Below are 24,208 nucleotides of genomic sequence, written 5' to 3' on the forward strand. Positions count from 1 at the left end.
TGGAAACCCTGTACAGTGTTGCTGTGAGTCGGAACCAACTCCACGGCACACAATCAACCAAAAATGCCTAGAATACTGGTGTTTATACATTCCATTTATTTTTTGACAACTTCCAGTTTTCCTAGATCCATCATTTGTGCATTCCATGTCACAATTATTAATGGATGTTTTACAGCTGTTTCTCCTTATTTTGAGTTGTCCCCAATCAGCAAATCAAAGTTTCAATAGCTTTAGTCCATTCAATTCATCACTGTCAGGTCTACTTTGAGGAGGCAGCAGTTCCCCAGTCGTATTTTGAGTGCCTTCCAGCCTGAGGGGCTCATCTTCTGGCACTGTATTTGATAATATTCTGGTTGTTCATCATGTTTCAGTAATTTGGTTCTGTCAGTGTTCCACTGCTATTCATGAGGTTCTCAGTGACTAAATAGTCCATCTCTCCTTCTTCCTAGTCTTAGTCTGGAAGTTCAGCTGAAACCTGTCCACCATGGGTAACCCTGCTGGTATTTAAAATATCAGTGGCATAGCTTCCAGCATTACAGTAACATGCAAGCCGCCACAGTATGATAAACTGACAGATGAGTGTTGGTTTTTCCTTTTCATTTATCAGCACTTGCTGAGTAACTTGTCCCAAACTGCTCTTTTTATTGTTGTGGATCATTGAGTTGGTTCTGACTCACAGCGACAGTGTACAGGGCTTCTGAGAACTGATGGTAGGTTTGAATTACCAACTTTGCAGTTACCAGTCAGTGCTTATTTTGTAGAGTGCCGCACCAACTATTTGTTGTCATTAAGTGCCATCAAGCCAGTTCCGACCCATAGTGACTCTGTATAGGATTTCTAAGGAGCTGCTGGTGAGCTTGAACCACCAACTTTGCAGATCAAACTGACTTTGCTGTCCAGTGCATTAACCCACAGTGCAACACCAGGACTTCCAACTATAGAGGAATGTTATAGAGCACCCTGTTGCTTGCTTTTTGTCTGAGTGGTTGGCACAACCACGGTCCAAGAAGCTGACTTCCTGCATGGAAGGATGGAGGTTATTGTTGTCTGCAATGTTGCTCATTTTACCAATGTTTAAGAAGCCTTACAGTCTGTCTTTTTCCATAGCCTGTGAAGTTACAAAGGTACATCTAGAATAGTTTTGCCTTAAATTCACTATGTGTTTCCCTTTTGTTCATCCAATCTGTTTTTCAGTTAAAATATTTTTATTCCAGAAGATTTACCACATTGAATTTTTCACCAACACATGCAGTAGAGTGAACTGTGGAAAACCATAGTTGCCCTCTTAGAGTCAACTAGGTTGTTTGTCTTGAAGGCACTATTAATAATACACTGTGTCGTTCAGTAGTTTTCTTTCCCTTTAGATTCTCTGGCTTTATATTTATTAAATTTATCTGATTTTTCATTATATAGCACAAACAAATAAATATATTCCTGATGAAAACAATGTTAGCAATTATGCATGAAACCAAAGTCTTCTGGGACTTCCTGCTTTCCCATCCAGTACTGCCCAATGGAACTCTCTATGATAATAGAAGTATTCTGTGTCTGTGCTGTCCAGGACAGTAGCTACTTGACATATGCGGCCACTGAGTACTTGAAATGTGGCTATGATGGCTCAGAAACTGAATTTAAAATTTTTATTTCAGTTCATTTAAATTTAATAGCCACTTGTAGCTGGTGACTCTTGTATTCGACAGCACACTTTAATCCCAAGCCTTTCTTCATAGATACTACCTTAGACATTTTTCTGCACATTGCATGCAAATGTGTACACACAGAAGTAAGTACTTTCTCTTATGGGGTCACATTCTACATCAGTGTACTTCTTCCTCTTTATTTTTTCCTAAAAGCATATTAGAACAGGTAACACTGTGCTAAAAATTAGCACTGTGCTATGCTTCTAGTTTTAAGGTAACATTTCCTTTTAAATTTTATCCTTTTTTGTCCCCATTTCTTTATTCTTTCTCTCTGTATTACCAATGTGGCACTGTAGGATAAGCACTGGACTGCTAACCACAAAGTCAGTGATTCAAACCCACCAACTGTTCCTCAGAAACCCAGTACAGGACGCAATGAGTCAGAACCGACTCGACTGCACCTCTTAATCAACAACACCTCTTAATCTTATGTTGCCGATTATTATTATGCTTGTTCCTTTAAGATCTTGAAAGTTTAGATGAAATAATATGTGATACTTTACAGTTTTCCAGAAAAATGTTCTACAGTTAGGCTGTCAGCTTAGATGTTACTAATGCAATAATAGGTGATGTAGAAGAACACTGTAATAGCAAGCCAGCAGCAATTCTCAGAGTCTTTGCTAATAAATCCATCACTTTAACAAGATCACTCACACACAAACGCTTTTAGTTTATGCTATAAAGTATTGCCATTTTTCCTGCTCTTTCCTTTTATATGTGCTGCTGGAGTGCCTTTGTAATAGAGCAAGTGAAGGTTTTCTACCTATTCTTTTACTTCCTCCCAAATTTGCACTTAATTATATATAGTATTTCTGTTTAAGAGCTAGGGTTACCTTCCTTAAAAAGAAAGTCTTCTCTGCCATATGACCCATTCTATTCTAGGCATTTACCCAAGATAAATGAAGACAGATGTTAACACAAAGACTTGTAAACAGTGTTCTTAGCAGCTTTATTTATAAAAGCCCCAAACTGAAATCAACTCAGATGCCCATCAGTAGGTGAATGGAAAAAAAAAAAACTTATGGTGTAGTCATAAAATAGAAAAAGAATGAACTATTAATACTTAAGGAGCCTTAGTAGTGCTGTAGGATAAGCACTAAACAAGGTTAGCAGTTCAAATCCACCAGTCACTCTGTAGGAGAAAGATGATACTTTCTGCTCCCATACCGATTTATAGGTAAGAACCCAATACAGGGATGCTATGCATCAGAATTGACTCAGTGGCAGTGGGTGCATGTGTACATATGTATTAATACATACAACATGGATGCATCTAAAAATTGCGGTGGTTTTAGTGCCGTTGAGTCAGTTCTGATTCTTAGCAACCCTGTATGAGGTTTCTGAGGAACGACTGATGGGTTTGAACTGTCAACCTTGCAGTCAGCAACCCCGTGCTCATTCTACAGCACCCACCTGGGACTGAACAAAAGAAGCGATACTATATGATCCTATTTAATAGAATTCTGGCAAATACCAAGTAATCTCTAGTCGCAGAGAGCAGATAAGTGGTTGCTTGGAATGGAAGCTGGGGAGGTGGGTGGGAGGGAACAGGTACATTGCAAAGTGTCATGAGGAAACGTTTGAGGGTAATAGGTGTACTCATTATTTTAATTGTGTCTTAATTATTTTCATCATGATTGAGTCAGAACTCATCATGGTATATGTTCTAAATATGTGTTATTTCTCGTATGTCAGTTATGCCTCAATAACATTGTTTTAAAAATCACGCGTAAGAATGTGCCCTTTGGTCGTTTAAATGATTATATATTTCTGAATGCTTTTGTGTACATCAAAAAAAAAAAAAACGGAATAGATGCAAATACTGTTAAATAGCGATGCATGGAAGGGATTGTAATCATTGCAATGAAACAAAATACAATAGGATTAGTTCAAAACCGATGTTCTCCCATATAAACTATCACTCAATTCACAATAAAAGCTTTAAAAAAAAAAAAAAAACACATATAGGTACAAACCACAGAAATAATAAAAGTTCCTGTGATTTTGCTACCCGTGGAAACCAGACACTTTCATACTGTATTATAATTGTTGCATTCTCAGAATTGTATTTACACTCATCACAATTTCAAAATTACTGTAAGTTATACTCACTGCTATAGATGGTATTATAAATGTGTGACTAATGCATATTAGATTAATATTTTATTATTTCCATAAATATTCTTCTTTAGAGAAAAGTAAATATCCTGTCAATGGGTTGTGTAAAACCTACCTCATTTCTAAAACTAGTCTAAAACCTTTCTATCTTAAATTTGATATTTCAGAGTTACCTTGTTTTAGATTAAAATGCCACAGTTGCTTACATATAGGGAGCACAGAATCTAATCAGATGACAGTGATCCTTCTACAGTTATAAAAAATTTTTCTTATCAACAATGAGGATGTGAAATTGAACAGCAGATGACTTGCATTGAGGATATGTGATTTTGAATTTAACGACAATATCCTCTTTTGTCACAGGTTGTAGAAATGTACTCCAGTGGGGGAGATCTTCACCTAGAACTTCCAACAGGTCAACAAGGAGGCACCCGAAAACTGTGGGTAAGTGCAGTCAGGTTTTTCTCTCCTGTGTGGTTACGTGAAACTCATTACTTACTTTCTTCGTCACACCAGAAAATAACTACCTGTCTCTTAAAAGAAATATAGGTGACCTTTTCTTTAATTATTGTCATAATGTTAATTTTATAGTAAAGATTTTCAGAAATTGAATGAAGAGATGTGTAAGGAGTGGTTCTTGGAAAGAGCAGTGAACAAAATTGGTATGAGCTTTCCACCCAGTATGTGGAAAGGAAGAAATTTTCACTGCTTTTTCTTTGAAATTAATTAATAAAATTTCCTTAGAACTTCATCATTTATAATGTGCTTGATACTAAGAATTTTTTTTTGTAACAGTTGAAAAGATGTATTATCTTTTTGAGGGTAGAGAATTGAAAGTTAAGATTTATTATTAGAAGAGAAAGTAGTACTTGCAGAGGCCCCCTAGCCTAGTCAAACACGTGTGATGACAGAACATTTCTAACTCCTAGGTGATCTGCATTACAGGTAAGACATCCACCTTTAACATGAATGAATATTTAAGAGCACTTAGTCAATAATTAGCCATTTTCTCTTGGAGAATACTAGCAAATAGTAACCAAACTAATGTGTAGGTAGCAACTATCTTATTTGCAAAGATCCCTGCCATTTGAGGGGTTTTAAAATGCTGTCAGTCATGCTTTAATCAAGGGGAAAGGCACTTGTGCTGAAACCAAGTCTGGAACCCAGGTCAATCAGACCACTGCCCATCCATAATTAGGGAAAAGAAGCCCTGGCTTTTTGTTGTTAAGTGCCGTTGCATTAGCTTGGACTCATAGCAATCCTGGGTCGCGTTTCCAAGGACCAACTCGTGGGTTTGAACTGCCAGACTTGTGGTTTGCAGTCCAGTGCTGATCCTACAGCACCACACCAGGAGTCCAAGGACGCTCAAATCAGTGTTCATCCATAATTGGGCAAAAGAAATACTGACTTTTACCACTGTGAAAAAGGAATGACAATAATGGTGTCTTTGTTCATCACTGTGTTACACACACACACACACACACCCACACACCCATTAATTCTTGCTGACCAGTCTCAACCAGGGAAAGGTTATGTGGACATGACACTACTAGGATGTTGATTTGAACATTTAGAAATAGATTTCTCTGTAATTTGGTTAGTCTCCAAGATACAAAAATGTACTAACAGGTAAACATATGTAGTGGGAAATAATAGATCCTTTCACAAAAATATTGTTTTATTTTACCTTTTGGGAGAAATAGTATATAAAGCAATGTGTCAGTAGATTAAGCATAAACTATTAAATTTGGTGTCCTGGTGTGGTACTGTAGGGTAAGCACTGGACTACTAACTAGCAAGGTCAGTGGTTCAAACCCACTAACCGCTCCTCAGAAATCCTATACAGGGTTGCTATGAGTCAGAACTAACTTGATGGCACTTAACAACAACATTAAGTTTCTATTAAAATTCTAGATAGACGAGGCAAGAATATACTATAAAATAAAACACTTGCAGTCCATTGCTTATCCTATAGTGCCACACCAGGATTTTGAAGCCCATTTATCCACCACCAAAAAATGGGGGACAGATCACCACTAGCCAGAGTAGACAGCAAGACTAATAGCTGGAAGAAGTGAGAGCAACACCCAATAATTCCCATAAATTAACACCAAGACTGGTTGTACCTCTGTGCTGTTCATTCAGGCTGCTTTTTGTGAATTACAGTATGAACTGCTTAGGAAGTTGAGACTGAGCAATCTCATGGCCCCTGGACATGTCTCAAGCAGAGCAAATAGTAAAACGATAATTGCAGTCATCTAAGAGATTACTAAGAATTTATTTTCTACTTAAAATTTTTGACCTGGTAGCATAGTGGATTATTAATAGCTGGGCTACTAACTGCACGCTCAGCAGTTTGAATCTGCCAATTGCTCTGTGGGAGAAAGATGAGGCTTTCTGCTCCTGTAAAGACTTACAGTCTTAAAAACTTCTATAAGGTCGCTATGAGTCAAAACCGACTCGACGGCTCACAACCACCACCATCCTCACCAATCTTTTCACTGGAGTCCTGGTGTGGAGTTATAGGATAAGCTACTGGACTGCTAACTTCAAGGTTGGTGGTTAAAACCCACCAGTTGCTCCATCAAAACCCTAGACAGGGTCACTGTGAGTCAAAACCAACTTGGAGGCACTCAACAACAGCAACAACAATAAATACAGGTAATTCAAACTGCTAGACAATTAAGAACTATAATGAATTGTAGCAGAGTGGCATCATATTTTAATACTACCAGTGGCTAAGAAAATAAGTAGAGTAATTTTTATCCCTGTAAACATAGAATGGGAAAAAGAAAAATCCGTTGAACTTTGATTTTACCCGTAGCCCATTTCAGTGTCTTTGAGAAAGCCTTAGGGACTGACTTCGTTCCCTACAGGTCAGAAAATGGGAGTCCATCTCCATAGATCCCAGGAGGGTTCCTGTTGCCTGTGCCTTACTTTGAGACTAGAAAGTTAAAAGAGATAAATGAAGACCAGTAAGTTACAGAAATAAGAATTTCCTAAAATATGCCAGAAAGATGTGCACAGAAATTCTGATCGCCCAAGGAATCCATACCATTCTAAAACATAGAAAAGAATCACACCTCTCTGTTTAGTTAGCATGGAGTGTCTATTTATGGGGAAGGAAAATATTGCAGGGAATGTTGGTGATGGTTACACATCATGATCGACGTAATTGTTTCATTGAATTATGTATAAGAAAAATGATGAATTGCCAAATGTTGTATTCCCTATATGTTTGCAACAATTTGAAAATTCAGTGATTAAGTGTTCTCTTACCATAAGCCTGAGATTATATACTAACATACATGCTAAGTGCCTTACTGACTGTAGTTAGTTGTAGACTTGCTTATAAAGCTTTGTTTTGTTTTGTTAGGTTTTAAATGAAACACAGAATCTAAGCCCATTTAGTTATCACTTAGATTCCTGTGGCCTGCTGACATTTCTATTGAATAAAGAATCTGAGGACTGAATTATATACCTAAGCATCAATACATTAATCATCATTAAACGTGATTTTACAGCTGACAGGTTTTTTTTCATATGATTCGATCCCTTTGCTTTGCTCATCATATTTCATCATTTCAGTTATACAGCTTTTAACACTTTAACATTCTCCAGAATTGGAACGCACATTATAATCAGTGAAATGTGTCTGTTTAATTGGCTATTATTTTTTCTAAGTTAGGTATATACTGTAATAATGCGTGTTTTAATCCATGTCATATTTATTATTCAATAAAAATATGGTGATTTTTACAACATTACAACTGTGTTTAATATCAGGAAATTCCACCTTATGAAACCAAAGGAGTGATGAGAGCCAGCTTTTCATCTAGGGAAGCAGATAATCACACAGCCTTCATACGAATAAAGACTAATGCTTCAGACAGCACAGAGTTTATCATTCTTCCTGTTGAGGTTGAAGTTACAACAGGTTAGTAGAAAACTGATGTAATTGCAGGGGACTCTTTGTTTCTTTGTTTTTCACAGTACATCTTGCTCTGGCAAAACAAAATATAATTTGCTTCTCTTTTTTCCAAGCTCCTGGAATTTATTCTTCAACTGAAATGTTAGATTTCGGTACACTACGAACACAAGGTAAAAAAATAAAAATTATAAAAAGATGTTTTTCAAAAAATTTCATTTCCTTGGTGCTGGAGGCTGTGTTTTAATTGTTTTGTAAGTCCCTTTTACAAGTTTTTTCTCGGTTGGCTACTCTGTCTTGTAGAGATGTACGATTGGAGACAGGATCTTCATAGGTCAGGCCCATTTCTGTAAGATGTCCTGATGCTTCTTGTTGTTAGCTGTCATCAGGTCAGTTCCGAGCCTGGAGGACCCTGTGTGTGTACAGTAGGAGCTGTGCACCACTGGGTTTTCAAGTCTGTGACCTTTCAGAAACGGATGGCCAACCTGTCTTGTGAGGTGCCTCTGGGTGGGTTTGAACTGCCCACCTATTGGCCACCAAAGACTCCTTGCTTTCCTGGTAGGAAAACAAGGTCATGGAATAATTTAAGTGAAGTTTAAAAAATGGAAGATGAAGGCAGCAGCAGTCTTCAAGTTTCTTGATCTAGTTCTTTAGCTGGTGAATTATGCTGAATCTTTTTAAAAGAAAAGGAATCAAACAATTTACTTACTAAAGCATTTTGTTTGTTGTTGTTGTTAGTGTCATCAAGTCTGTTCCGACTCATAATGATCCTGTGTAGGGTTTCTGAGGCGCAGCGGGTAGGTTTGAACCACTGATACGTGGTTTGCAGTCCAGTGCTTATCCTATAGCTTTTTGTTTAGGAATGGATTTTTGATTTATAATGACATACTGTTAAGATTTGGTCCCAGGTGGTCAAAGGAAATATTCAATGTACTTTTAAATTAAAAAAAAAAAAAAAATTCTTAAGGTGTACCTGTATTTTATTAAAGAATATCTGAAATTTGGGTTCTTTATGAGCCATATAAGGAACACTAGTGGCACTATAGGATAAGCACTAGGCTATCAACTGCAAGGTCAGAATTTCAAACCCACTAGCTGCTCATTGGGAGAAAGACAAGGTTTGCTACTCCCATAAAGATTTACAGCCCCAGAAAACCTTCCATAAGATCGCACACCATGAGGGTGGAATTCAGTGGCAGTGAGTTTGGGTTTAGGGTGAATGGGCCATATGTAATTAAATTTTGGTTGTTTAGAATTGAAAACCACATTTAAAAAAAATTAAATTTGGTTTTAATATGATAAGCAACCTGTGCTTGCTAGAAAACTAAAAGATTAGGATTAATATCTAATTTCATAAAATGATTTTGGCACTTTTTTGTTTATTTATTTTTGATTGTTATTGTTAAGTGTTGTGCAGTCGGTTGGTAATGGTTTTGTGCCATTGAGTCGTTACCAATTCATAGTAACCCTGTATAGAGTTTCAGAAGCTATAAATCTTTATGGAAGCAGAAAGCCTCATCTCATTCCCATTGAGTTGATTCAAACTGCTGACCTTGTAGTTAGCAGCCCAAAGTGTGACTCAGTATACCACCAGGGCCTCTTACTATTTCCTTTTATTAAAGTGATTATCATTTTGTGTCACATTCTAAAATAGATTTCATTTGATAAGCTAATAATGTGAACTTCAGACTTACTATAAATACCTTTTTAAGAAATAATTTTCTTTTTCCTAATTTTTACAGATCTACCAAAAGTTTTAAATCTTCACCTATTAAATTCAGGAACAAAAGATGTACCAATAACAGTAAGTTTTTACTTATTTTCTCCCTATTATTATATCCTTGATTTATGATAAAGTTAATAATAAGATCTTTAAAGGAATTCCATTTTGTGGAGGTGTGGTGACACTTTGGTCAGTATGTGACTTGAGAACCCTATTTTGGCTCTTAAGTACCCCAGATTTTGGAGTCTTGGTGTAGTGCTGTAGAACTAGCACTGGACTGCTAACCATGTAGTCGGTGGGTTCAAACCTACTGTTATTCAGAAACCCTGTAATGAATGGGGTCGCTATGAGTTGGAACCCACTTTACAGCACTTAAATACAATGCAACCCCAGATTTTAAGAATATGGAGGAAAGTAGACAATCTTCTACAAATTACGTTTGAACCAAAGTTTCAGAGGTTTCTTATTCAGGAAGTATCATATAAGAGATTGGTGGATCCTGATAAGTGCTGGGATCCCTGTGCCTGTGGACCATAAGGGTTCCATCAATATCACTGTTAGCTTCAGTAAAATAACGGGAGAGGTTCCGGTGAGTAGAGAAGAGAAACAATGAAGCAAAGAAATACAGAACATAACGGCAGAGTGCTGCATTCACATCTGGCATGTTTTCTAATTGACGACTATTTTAGTTACCCAAGATAGCCTACTATAAACGAGAGTCCTCTCTTCCTCTCATACATAGACACACAGCAAGTGATTTCTATGGCTTATAAGTAGACTTGGGGTCTATTAGATGGTATTGGGGGAAAAAAGGAATGTCCAAATTTTGCTAGCAATGTCCCCTCGTTTTGAAGGCCCCAGGCTGTAAATACAGAGGATAGTAGGAAAGCAGTAGGTTTTTTATTGTAACTGAGTGTTTGGTTGGTTGGTGCTTGTGCCAGAAACTTAAGTGTGAGGAACTTTGATGAAATGAGCTTAAGACTTGACAACACTAAGTGAGGGAGCAGGAGATGGTTGTCCCAAATAACCACATTTTAGTGCACAGTGACCTTGCTCACTAGTAGTTTTGTGCTCCTGGCAGTACCTGACATAGCGTTTCTTCTTCCTAGGAGAAGAATTGAGGTAAAGTTTGAGAATGAGGTGTGGTGGAGAGCTTCCCTCCACTATGCAGTGAGACCAAAACTACCTGGAGTTCTGCCACTGCAGTATTAGGTGGGCTGAGAAAGGTTCCTGAGACTGCTGTGATTCATACTCTAGTCCCAAAGGGGACTCTCAGGAGCCCAGGACCCTTCCATGTTGTTGTTGTTAAGTGCCATCAAATAGATTGCAACTCATAGCAACCCTGTATAGGGTTTCTGAGGAGCGGCTGATTTGCGCTTCAAGCCAACCTTGCAGTCCAGCACATTAATTCACAGTCCCACACCAGGACCCTTCTGTGGAGGATAAGAACTAGCTCCTTTAACTTAACCACCCTTGTTGTTGTTGTTAAGTGCCTTTGACTCATAGTGACCCTGTATAGGGTTTCCCAGGAGCGGCTGGTGAGTTTGAACTGCTGACCTGGAGGTTTATATTGACCTTGCAGTCCAGTACTTATCCTACATTTCCAAACCAGGACTCCCTAGTACCATTTTAAACAAAAAACACAAAATCAGAGAACGGAAGCATTGTTTCTCTTATGTTTATTATTTTTCTTTTTGAATAACAGCTTTAATGTATATTAGTGCAGGCTTTCAGAAATATGTTCACCTTCTTGATTAAATGACTTCTGCTTTATTCTTTTTCCTAACTCAGTATTTTGAATGATTATCTCTAAATCTCTGTTGAATCAAAATGTCAGCATGTCTTCCAATACTCACATTTTTAAAAACATTATAGTTAATATTTCTGTTGTATGATTTTTTTGTAATTCCTATTTATAGCAATAATTAATTGTCTTTTTCTTAAGATATATAATACAGATTGTCAGTACTATATTGAAATGTTAATGATTGGCTTTAGCTCTTTAATCTATGTTGAAATTGTCACAAGTCTTCTGAAAAATGAGTAAAATAAGAGTCTAAATGTTTATGAAAATAGGAATGTGTGTATGTGATCGTAAAGTTATAACTACCCTTACTGGAGAAGCAGTATTTGTATTTTTATTGTGCTTTTTAAAATCTTACAATATACCTTACAAACAAAGGTGGTAGTAGATAGGGAGTCTCCTGTTCCACTGCCACTGTGGATCATTCTGCTCTTATCTCATGTGAGATGTCACTTCGTTTTGACTGCGTGTTCAGCATGCTGTTCCTGATGTCAGTCTGTGGGGTGCCCTTGTGCAGAACAGGATCAAAATGGAACTTCTGTGCATGTTGCACAGGCTTCAGACTTGAAGTCACTTCCAATTGGGGATTTAGGTATTTGACAGGTGGGTAATGCCTTTACTTATTTCAGGCATAGTGGCCTCACTGTATATACAAACATTTAATAGAAAAATAAAATTTGAAAATTAATCCTAAGATGTGAACACAGAATATTAGCAGAAAATTCAATTTGCTTATGATAAGAAATTAAATAAGCCCTTGTTTTAATCAAATTGACTACATCTGTCTGAAGAGATGGTGGGAAAGCTCCACATCATCAGCCAAAACAAGGCCAGGGGCAGACTGTAGAACACACCATCCAATACTCATATGCAAGTTCAGGCTGAAGCTGAAGAAAATTAAAATAAGCCCATAAGAGCCAAAATATGACCTTGAGTATATCCCACCTGAATTTAGAGATAATCTCAAGAACAGATTTGATGTATTCGACACTAAAGATTGAAGACCAGAAGAGTTGTGGGATGACATCAAGAACATTATACAGGAAGAAAGCAAAAGATCATTAAGAAGACAAAAAAGCAGGAATAGACCAAAATGAATATCAGAATAGACTCTGAAACTTGCTCTCCAGAGTAGAGATGCCAAAGCAAATGAAAGAAATAAGAAGGCAAAAGAGCTGAATAGAAAATTTCAAAGGTAAGCTTGAGAAGACAAAGTCCAAGTTTAGAATCAAGTGTGCAAAGACCTAGAGTTAGAAAACCAAATAAGAAGAAAACACTAAGCATTTCTCAGGTTGAGGGAACTGAAGAAAAAATTCAAGCCTTGACTTTCAGCACTAAAGGATTTTATGGGCAAAACATTGAATGATGCAGAAAGCATCAAAAGAAGATGGAAGGAATACACAAAGACACTGTACCAAAAAGAAATAGTAGATGTTCAACTGTTTCAAGAGGTAGTATCTGATCAAGAGCCAATGATACTGAGAGAAGAAGTCCAAGTTGCACTGAAGGCATTGGCAAAGAGCAAATCTCCAGGAATTGATGGAATACAAATTGAAATCTTTCAACAAACTGATGTGGTACTGGAGACACTCATTTGTGCCAAGAAATCTGGAAGACAACTTCCTGGCCAACTAATTGGAATAGAACCATATTTGTACCCATTCCAAAGAGAGTTGACCCAATGGAATGCTGAAATTATAGGAAAATACCACACGCAAATAAAATTGTACTAAAGATCACTAAAAAAACAGCTGCAACAGTATATTGACAGGGAACTGCCAGAGGCTCAAGCTGGATTCAAAGTAGAGCATGAATGAGGGATATTGTTGCTGTTGTCAGGTAGATCCTGCCTGAAAGCAGAGAATACCGGAAAGATGCTTACCTGTGCTTTATTGCCTATGCAAAAGTTTTCAATCATGTGGATCATGACGAGTTATGGACAACATTGCAAAGAATGAGTATTCTGGAAAATCTAATTGTGCTCATGAGGAACCTGTGCATAGACCAAATAGACCAAAAGGCAGTTGTCTGAACAGAATAAGGAAACACTGAATGGTTTAAAATTAGGAAAGGTGTGAGTCAGGGTTGTATTCTTTCTTCATACTTATTCAGTCTATATGCTGAGCAAACAATTCAAAAAGCTTGATTATTTGAAGAAAAACGTGGCATCAGGACTGGAGGAAAACTCATTAACAGCCTATGATACACAGATGATACAGCCTTGCTTGCTGAAAGCAAAGAGAACTTAAAATGCTGATGAAGATCATAGACCACAGCCTTTGGTATGAGTTGCACCTCAATACAAAGAAAACAAAGATCCTCACCACTGGACCACTAAATAACATCTATACAAATGGAGCAAAGATTGAAGTTGTCAAAGACTTCATTTTGCTCAGATCAACCATCAACATTCATGGAAGTAGCAGTCAAGAAATCAAATGCTCTCTTGCATTAGGCAGATCTACACAAAACCTCTTTAAAGTGTTCAAGAGTAAAGATGTCAGTTTGAGGACTAAGGTGCACCTGGCCCAAGTCATGATGTTGTCAATAGCCTCATATGCATTTGAAAGTTGGAAGCGAATAAGGAAGATCATAGAAGAATTGATGCATTTGAGTTAGGGTGTTGGAGGAGAATAGTGAAAGTGCCGTGGGGCTGCCAAAAGAACAAACAAATCTGTATTAGAAGACGCACAGCCAGAATTCTCCTTCATAGCCAGGATGGCGAGACTTCCTGGCGATACTTTGGATATATGTGGAGGAACCAGTCCCTGGAGAAGAAAGATATCATGTTTGGTAAACTGGAGGGTCAGAGAAAAAGAGGAAGTCCCCCAACAAGATGGATAGGCACCATGACAATAGCAATGAGCTCAAACACAGCAATTGTGAAGTTGGGATAGGACCTGACAGTATTTCGTCCTGGGTGCACAGGATCCCGGTGAGTTGACCCCATCTCGACAGCACCTAACAACAAATACATGTTTCTCCTTTTATCTTTTATTAAGTGACTAGAACACATTGTAACAAGTAAACATTTCTTGCTCTTAAATAGGCCAGACACATTCTAAGTTTTTACATGAATTGCTTTATGTAATGTAGCAATGCTATAGAATGAATGCACAGGGCTCAGGTTTTCAAGTAGGGAAACTGAGTCAGAGTTTTTTGTGGGGTTTTTTTTTATCTAAATAGAAAAATTCAAAGTGTACCTAAAAGTATGTTAAGTATAGAATCCTTATAAATTTGTCATTTTATTTTCATCATCAATTTTTCTCTTCAGTCCTATCTATATGTCTATATGTCTACAGCTATATTGTTCTTGTTAGGTGCCTTCGAGTCAGTTCCAATTCCTAGTGACCCTGTATTGAATTTCCAAGGAGCAACTGATGAGTTTGAACTGCCTACCCTGTGGCTTGAAGCCCTGCACTGTGAGTTAATGCGCTGGACTGTAAAGTCAGTTTGATCTGCAGTGTTGGTGGTTCTAGCTCACCAGCCACTCCTTGGAAACCCTGTGCAGGGTCACTATGGGTCTGAACCAACTCAAAGGCACTTAACAACAGCTGATTTTACATGCCATACCTGTAAGTATTTTTTTTTAGCATCAAAAGCTACACTCTGTCAGTGTTCTGGTGGTGATATTAGGTGTTGTCAAGTGAGTTCTGACTCACAGTGACCCTGTGTGCAATAGAACAAAATGCTATCTGGTTCTGTGCTGCCCTCACTATGTCTGATTTTGCAGCATTGCAGCCATTGTTTCAGTCTTTCTCCTTTTTGCTGACCCTCTATTTTACTAAGACCAGTCCCTTCTAACAACATATCCAAAGTCCAGGAAATTAATTTTTACCATCTTTGCTTCTAAGAAGAATGCTGGCTGTGTTTCTTCCAAGACAAATTTGAAAATCCATGGTATATTAAATGTTCTTTGACAACACTAAAATTCAAATTCACTTCTTCTGTGATTTTCCTTATTCATTTCCAGCATGTGAGATGGCTTGAGTTAAGCACATCTTAGTCCTCCAAATGACCAATTTTTTAGTGTTGTAGTAATTGTCCCTTCCTTCCTCATTCATTCATCCATTCATGCATTATTTTGATAAATATTTAATGAACATCAATTGTATGCCAGTCACTAAGTGCTAAGAATACTGCAGGGAGCCAGCAAGGTCCCTGCCTGATGAAGCTCGCTTTCTAGTCAAGGAGGCAGAAAACTTGCATGGTTGTAGATTGAAGCAAGTTCTGCAAAATAAATAAACAGAATGGTGTATGATGTAAGTGGAGAAGGAGATGGTTTAGATGTAGTAGTCTCTGTACAGCTGACATTTGAGGTAGGACGTGAGGGGTAAGAAGTAGGCAGTTTGCAAGACAAGTTGCGAAGCACAAGCAAGTGCCAAGGCCTGAAGCCGGAGCAAGGAGTTGACATCATCTATGTGCTGCCTGGTGTGGCACTGTAGGATAAGCACTGGACTGCAAAGTTGGTTTGAACCACAAGGTCAGCGATTCAAACTCACTAGCCGCTCCTCAAAAACCTACACAAGGTCACTATGAGTCAGAACTAACTCAAGGGCACTTAATAACTGAACAACAGCAACAGAATACCATGGTAGCTTCTTTGTGGAACATGAACTACAGAGGGGCAAGAGCAGAAAAGGAAGTGGCCAGTTTGAAATCTTTTCAGGGCCCCACTTGAAGATGATAAGGCTTAGATTTTTTACTTCATCATCCAAGAGATGAGCCCCATCTACCGTGGAAGCTGGCTTTAAAAGAGTTTCCTAAGATTTTTCCTGTTTGTTCAAGCATTTTCTGTATAATGTGACAGACTTAAAGAAACCGAATCATTTCAGAAGAGTCCCTGCATTTCACAAATACATAAAATGTCTAGGACAGGCTAGGTACTGCTAGATGTATGTTGATGTTATTAAATGCTATCAAGTCAGTTCTGACTCATAGCAACCTTTTATAGGGTTTCCAAGGAGCAGCTGATGGGTTTGAACTGCCAACCTTGTGGTTAACAGTCCAGTGCGTATCCTGCAGTGCCACACACAAATAATTCAAATGTCAATTTCTCACCTATTCACGGGTACAATGCTCAGATTTAAGTCTTCATAACATTGATTGTATATAATACAATTCTGAGAAAATGGTGTTCCTCAACATTTACAAAATGTTTATTGTTGTCAACTGTTGAGTCAATTCCAGCTCAGTGTCCTCCTGTGTGACAGAGTGGAACTGCTCCATAGACTTTTCTTGGCTGTAATCTTAACAGAAGAAAACCACCAGGCCTTTTCTTCTTCACTACGGCCGCTGTTGTTGTTGTTAGATGCTGTTGAGTCAGTTTCCACTCATAGCGACCCTATGTGCAACAGAACAAAACACTGCCCAGTCTGTGACAGCCTCACAGTTGTTGTGTGAGTCCATAGGTGTCATCACTGTGTCAGCCCATCTCATTGAGGGGCTTCCTCTTTTTCACTGACTTTACCAAGCGTGATTCCCTTCCCTAGGGATAGGTCCTTCCTGATAACAAGTCCAACGTATGAGAGATAAGTCTCACCATCCTCGCTTCCAAGGAACAATCTCATCATACTTCTTCCAAAACAGATTTATTCATTTTTCTGGCTGTCCATTGTATATTCAATGTTCTTGGCCAAAGTTATAATTGAAATGCATCAATTTTCCAATCTTCCTTAATCATTGTTCAATTTTCCTATGCATTTTGGTGATTGAAAATACCATGGCTTGGATATTTTCAAGTGACATCTTTGTTCTTTAACGAAGTATTTGGCAGCAGATTTGCCTAATGCAATATGTCATTTGATTTCTTGACTGCTGCTTCCATGAGTGGTGTTTGTGGATTCAATTAAAATGAAATCTAATCTTTCCCAGTTTATCATAATGTTGTTTGTTAGTTTAGCTGTGAGGATGTTTGTTACCTGTACATTGTGATACAGTCTATACTGACAGCTAAACTTTCCCATTTTATCATAATGTTATTTGTTAGTTTAGTTGTGAGGATGTTTGTTATCTTTACATTGTGGTACAGTGTATACTGAAAGCTGTACTCTTTGAGCTTCATCAGTATTTCAAGTCCTCTTCACTTCCAGGAAGCAAGGTTGTGTCATCTGCATATCACAGATTGTTAATGTGCCTTTCTCCAATCCCGATGCCATGTTCTTCATATAATCCAACTTCTCAGATTATTTGCTCATTGTACAGACTAAATACGTATAGTGAAAGAATATAACCCTGGTGTGCACTTTTCCTGATTTTGAACCATTCAGTACTCCTTGTTCTGTTCAAACAACTGCCTTAGTCTGTACAGGTTCCTCATGAGCACAATTAAGTATTCTGGAATTCCCATTCTCCACAGTGTTTGCCATAATTGGTTATGATCCACACAGTTGAATGCCTTTGATAGTCAGGAAAGCACAAGTAAACATTTTCTGATATTCTCTTCTTTGAGCCAAAATCCATATGATGTCAGCAGTAATATCCCTGATTCCACGTCCTCTTCTGAAACTGACTTGAATTTCTGAAAGTTCCCTGTCAATGTACTGTTGCAACCCCTTTTGAATTATCTTCAGCAAAATTATACTTGCATGTGCTATTAATGATGTTGTTTCATGATTTCTGTATTCCACTGACTTTCTTTGGAATAGGAACAAATATGGATCTCTTCCCATCACTTGGGCTGGTAGCTTTCTTGCAAATATTTTGGTATATAAGAGTGAGTGCCTCCAGCACTGCATCAGTTTGTTGACACATTTCAAGTGGTATTCTGTCAATTCCTAGAGCCTTGTTTCTTACCTTCAGTATAATTTATTCCTTCAGTACTATCAGATATTGATTATATGCTGCCTCTTGAAATGGTTGAACACTGACCAATTATTTTTGATAAATTGACTCTCTGTATTCCTTTTGTCTCCTTTTGATGCTTCCTGCATCAAATCAATATTTTGCCCATAGAATCTTTCAGAATTGCAAATAGAGGCTTGAATTTTTCCCTCCATTCTTTCAGCTTGAAAACTGCTTAGTGTGCCCTTCCCTTTTGGTTTTCTAACTGCAGGTCTTTGCACATTTCATTATAATACTTGACTTTATCTTCTCAAGCTGCCCTTTGAAATTTTTTGTTCAGCTCTTTTACTTTATTTCTTCCATTTGCTTTATATAGTTTCCGTACACTCAAGAGCAAGTTTCAGAGTCTCATCTGACATCCATTTGATCACTTCTTTCTTTCCTGTTTTTGTAATGACCTTTTGCTGTTTTCATGTATGTTGTTCTTGGTGTCATCCCACAACTTCTCTTGCCTTTGATCATTTGTGTCTAATGCATCAACTCTGTTCTTGAGATGGCCTCTAAATTCAGGTGGGATATAATCAAAGTCATATTTTGACTCTTGTAGATTAAGTTTGGTTTTCTTCAACTTCAGCCTGAACTTGCATGATTGGTTGATGTTCTGTTTTACAGTCTGCCTTTGGCCTTGTTTTGGCTGATTATACTGAGCTTTTCCACCATCTCTTCCCACAGATGTAGTCAACTTATACCCGTGTAGCTGCAAACTGCAAGGTCAGCAGTTCGTAACTATCATCGGTTCTGCGGGAGAAAGATGAGGCTTTCTGCTCCCATAAAGATTTACAGCCTAGGAAATCCTTTATAGAGTTGCTATGAGTTGGTTCCAACTCCACGGCACATAACCACCACCACCAGTCCACCTGCTGAGGTCCATGTGTATAGTCACCATTTATGTTGTTGTAAAAAGTTATACTCGGTGAATAAGTTGTTGGTCTTATAAAATGTTATCATGTGATCTCCATTATAATTCTGTCACCAAGTCTGTATTTTCCAACCACTGATCCTTCCTCTGTTTCCACTTTTCACATTCCAATCACCAGTTATAATCAGTGCATCTTGATTACATGTTTGATCAATTTCAGACTGAAAGATTTGATAGAATTCTTCACTTTCTTCATCATTGGCTTTAATGATTGGTCTGTAAATTTGAATAATAATAGTCGTAACTGTTCTTCCTTTAAGCATACTGATATTATCCTATCACAGACAGCATTATATTTCAAAATACATTTTGAAATGCCCTTTTTGACAATTAATGTGACACACCATTCCTTTTCAATTTGTCATTCCCGGCATAGTAAGCCATATGATTGTCAGATTCAAAATATGCAATACCATTCCTTTTCAGCTTACTAATGCCTAGGGTGGGGTCCTGGTGCAGCGCTGTAGGGTGAACACTGAACTGCTAACCATAAAGTTGATGTTTCAAGCCAACCAACTACTCCTCAGAAACCCTGTACAGGGTTGCTATGAGTAGAACTGACTTAATGACACTTAAAACAACAATGCCTAGAATATTGACTTTCAATTTTATTACTTTCATACTTCATACATCTGCTGCACAAGACCTCTTTAAAGCATCAAAGACTAAAGATGTCAGTTTGAGGACTAAGGTACTTCTGACCCAAGCTGTAATATTTTCAGTAGCCTCATATGCATGTGGAAGTTGGATAGTGACTAAGGAAGACCATAGAATTTATGCATTTGAGTTATGGTGTTAGAGAAGAATATTAAAAGTACTGAGGACTGCCAGAAGAACAAACAAGTCTGTCTTGCAAGAAGTACAGCCAGAATAGTCCTTAGAAGCTAGGATGAGAGACTTTGCCTTTCATACTTCAAACATGTTGTCAGGAAGAACATCATGCCTGGTAAAGTGGAGGGTAAGTGGAAAAGAGGAAGACCCACGAGATGGATTGGCACAGTGGCAGCAGCAGTGGACTCAAGCATAACAACAATTGTGAGGATGTCATAGGGCCAGACAGTGTTTTGTTCTGTTGTGCATTGGGTCACTATGAGTCAGTGCATCTCACAAAAACAATATACTTCATACACTTCACGTTTCGATTGTTAATGGAAGTCTACAGCAGTTTCTTCTCACTTTGAGTTTGCTGATGGGGCACAACTCAAAATGTGAAGAATCAGCACTACCACTAGGTGGATTCACACCACCATACTTTTGGTTAGCATTAGAGTACAAATCCTCTGTGCCACTTAGAGACCTTTAACAAAACATTAACAAGGAAATAAGTTTGCCTGAGGTGTCTTTAAAAGGAACATCAACATGAGATTTCCTTGCTAATGAATGAATACAAATTATAAACTTGTCCCAGATGCACTTATTAATTTTACCAGTGTCAACTTGATGTGTGCTTTAGTGAATTTGTATAGAATTTTTTTTAATATCATTGTTGTATACTAAAAGATTATTTTCTTTTTTGCACAAATGCTTTTATAAATAGTTTCAGAATCCTGGAACCCTGAGTCTCACTCGAGCACTACCGAAGCATTAGTTGGGTCTAAAGGTCATGAGAAAAGGCTGGAACTTTATTTAGAACATATGCAATCTGCCTTCCCTGGGAAATTTGCCATATTTTTTTCAACTTGTTGATTATTTTTGAGTAGACAATACTTAGTTACTAGTATAAAAACAGGTCATTAGTGTAAATATGCTTATGAATAAGCTAATGGCTGTGTTATTTTTCATTTTAGAACCACCATAATGAGCCAGTTGTTTAAATATTTTAGGTTGGTTTTCTTTGCTTTTGACATTTTGGTTTTGTTTTTCCTTGGAAAATGCATGCTGACTAAGGTATTTTTTTTAATGTGTAGGTAAATAATTCAAGCAGTTTATATAAAACAATAAAAATAATATTTTAATATAATAATACTAAATCTAAGTTTTCCTTGGTAAGGAAATTCTAATTAAACTGATTATGTTTCATGTAAGACAAACCTTTATTTGTGGTTAGATTTTTTTTTTTTTTTTTAAATATTTTACTGGATTTTTTTGGTGAACGTTTACACAGCAAATAATGTGCATATTGTTCAGTGATGCTGGTTACATTTTTCACCATGTGTCAGCATTTACACTATGTTTATTCTGGTTGTATGTTTCCATTGGTGTAGTTTCCCTTCTGATCTTTGCTTTTGGGTGAGTGTTGGCCATTTAGTTTCATTGTTGTTGTTGTTAGGTGCCGTGGAGTCGTTTCTGACTCGTAGCCACCCTGCATAGAGTTTTCCAGGCTGTAAATCTTTATGGGAGCAGAAAGCCTCATCTTTTTCCCGTAGAACAGCTGGTAGTTTCCAACTGCTGTCCCTGAGGTTAGCAGCCCGATTTGTAACCACTACACTACCAGAGCTCCTTATTTAGTCTCATAGAGATGATTATTTAAAGGAATGGGTGATACTGTTTATTTTGTGAGCCTGTCTGTCATTTGGCTGAAAAGTTCCCTCCAGGAGTGATTTCAGTCCAAGTTTAAAGGTTATCTCGGGGCAGTCATCCGGGAGAAAGATGAGGCTTTCTACTCCCGTAAAGATTTACACCCTCCGAAACCCTATACAGGGTCGCTATGGGTTGGAATCGACTCGATGGCACATAACAACAACAACAATATTCTCTAGCAGTCTAGTAAGTCTGCCCTTTTTTAGCCATTTGGGTTTTGTTCTACATTTTTCTCCCATTCTGTTGTTGTTCTTAAGTGCTATTGAGTCGATTCTGACCCATAACGACCCTGTATAGGGTTTCCAAGGAGCAGCTAGTGAGCTTGAACCACCAACCTTGCAGTTCACATGACTTTGCAGTCTGATGCATTAGCCCACAGCGCCACACCAGGACTCCTTCTCCCATTTTATCCAGGACCATCTACTGTGATCTTGATCAGAATGGTTGATCATGGTAGTCACCATCTAGTTTGTCTCATCTCAGATTAACGGAGACTGCGATTCATGTGGGCTGTTATGTCTGTTAGTTTCTTGTGAGTCTTTGGTTTCCTTTGTTCTCTTTTGCTCCAGACAGGTAGTGACAATAGCTATATCTTAGATGGCTGCTCACAAGTTCCTAACACCCCATATGCTATTCATCAAACCAGGATGGTAGAATATTACCTTTAATGAACTGCATGTTATGCCAATTGATTAAGGTGTCAAACAAGACTAAGGTTCGAAATCTTCAAACCCAGCAAACCAGTCCCTTGAGGTGTTTGGTTATGTCTAGGGAGTATCCATAACTGTTCCCCACTTTGTTCCTTATTATATGTATGAATATATGTGCAGCACACAGAAACATGTATATACATATATATGCCTATAGATAAATCTATACATGTGCATACTCCCATGTGCCTTCCTATACATATATATTGTTGTTGTTGTTAAGTGCCATCGAGTCGGTTCCGACCCATAGCGACCCTGTACAGGGTTTCCGAGGGTGTAAATCTTTACAGGAGTAGAAAGCCTCATCTTTCTCCCGCGGAGCGGCTGGTAGTTTCGAACCGCTGACCTTAAGGTTCGCAGCCCGATTCGTAACCACTACGCTACCAGAGCATACATATATATATACGTCCACATAAAACTTGGGTTGTTATTATTATCATTACAAAACTGTATATGTTTTAGTATTTACCAAGATAATCTCTAATTTTTTTGTACTTCTTTAGTGTCCTTATTTGCCATGGTTAGTTTGTGCCAGTCTTTCACCCATATTCATTATTACCATTCCCATCACTTATGGTGTGGTACTATAGAATCATCACTGAACTGCAAACCACAAGATCAATGGTTCAAACCCACCAGCTGCTCCTCAGAAACTCTATACAAGGTTGCTATGAGTCCGATCCCACTCGATGACATTTAACAACAACAGCAACATCACCAAAAATAGAAAATGTCTCAGACTGAAAAGTCGTTTGAACTTCAAGGTTGATGGTTCAAGCTCACCAGCTGCTCCTTGGAAACCCTCTACAGGGTCGCTATGGGTCAGAACCAAGTCGACGGCACTTAACAATAACAAATCTAGAAAGGGAGCCTGATGGCTCTATATAGTCAGCACTGGACCACAAACCACAACGTCCACAATTTGACCCCACCATTCACTCCATGGCAGAAAAATGAGGCTCCTACAAAGATGTCCAGCCTCAAAAGCCCTATGTAGGGTCCCCATGAGTCTGAATTGACTGGATGATAATTAACAACAACAGTAGTTATCTAGAAAGTAATTCCACCTCCTTCTCCCCTCACATCCTTGGCAACCACCAACGACTACTATTTCCCATATGTTTACCTGTTCTTGTCTTGTTATAAAAGTGAGACCATTATATTTGTCTTTTTGTGATTGACTGATTTCACTTAGCATTATGTTCTCCAGATTCATCCATGTTATAAGTTGTTACAAATGCCGTTAACTAGCTATTTTTGGCATGGTGATTTGCAGGCTGATAACACTTCAAGAGTATTTGTGGTGGTTTCTGATGGCTGTCACTTAAAATCTTATAAGCAGGTTTGCAATTAGTCAAGATTCCGTTGTTGCTATTATAATCCATAGAGCAAGCAAAAGAATTAGCCTTATCTGATGTTCTTTACAAACTGTAAAAGATCATCTCTCTAATAAACTCCAACATAAAAGTGACCAATTATATTTTTTAAAGTAGAAAAATTAATAGAGCCATGTAAAAATTTTTGAAGAAAATGGGACCTTAGACCAATCTAGTCTAACTCTCTGGGACTTTATAGGTAGAAAAAAATGAGGTCCAGAATAGATGAACAATTGATTTACACACACATTCCCAGTTAACTAGTAATATTATTATGTTGCATAAAGAGATTCGTACTAGATCACCACTTGTACATTGTTCTTTGGAAAAGATGAGAAGGAGTCCTGGTGTGGTGCTGTAAGGTAAGCACTGAACTGCTAACCACAAGGTCAGCAATTCAAACCCACCAGTTGCTCCTTGGAATCCCTCCACAAGATCGCTGTGAGTCGGAGCTGGCTTATCAACACTTAACACCACCAACAACAATATAATGAACCCCTAATTAAATGTTCTCCACTTTGACTTATAGTTCAGACTACTTTATTTTATTGTTTCTAAAATTGTGCA

General features: G+C 37.9%; 1 protein-coding gene across 1 annotated transcript in view; it reads left to right on the forward strand.

The window, feature by feature from the left end:
• The window catches only part of TMEM131 (transmembrane protein 131), a 291,771-nt gene that overhangs the window by 194,544 nt on the left and 73,019 nt on the right, over positions 1-24,208 (forward strand). Inside the window, exons 8-11 of the mRNA XM_006876610.1 lie at positions 4,182-4,262; positions 7,605-7,755; positions 7,863-7,919; positions 9,489-9,550. Coding sequence (XP_006876672.1) covers positions 4,182-4,262; positions 7,605-7,755; positions 7,863-7,919; positions 9,489-9,550 — 351 coding nt within the window. The remainder of the gene's footprint in view (positions 1-4,181; positions 4,263-7,604; positions 7,756-7,862; positions 7,920-9,488; positions 9,551-24,208) is intronic.

Source organism: Chrysochloris asiatica, unplaced genomic scaffold (assembly GCF_000296735.1).
Source record: "Chrysochloris asiatica unplaced genomic scaffold, ChrAsi1.0 scaffold00395, whole genome shotgun sequence".
NCBI classification, from domain to species: domain Eukaryota; kingdom Metazoa; phylum Chordata; class Mammalia; order Afrosoricida; family Chrysochloridae; genus Chrysochloris; species Chrysochloris asiatica.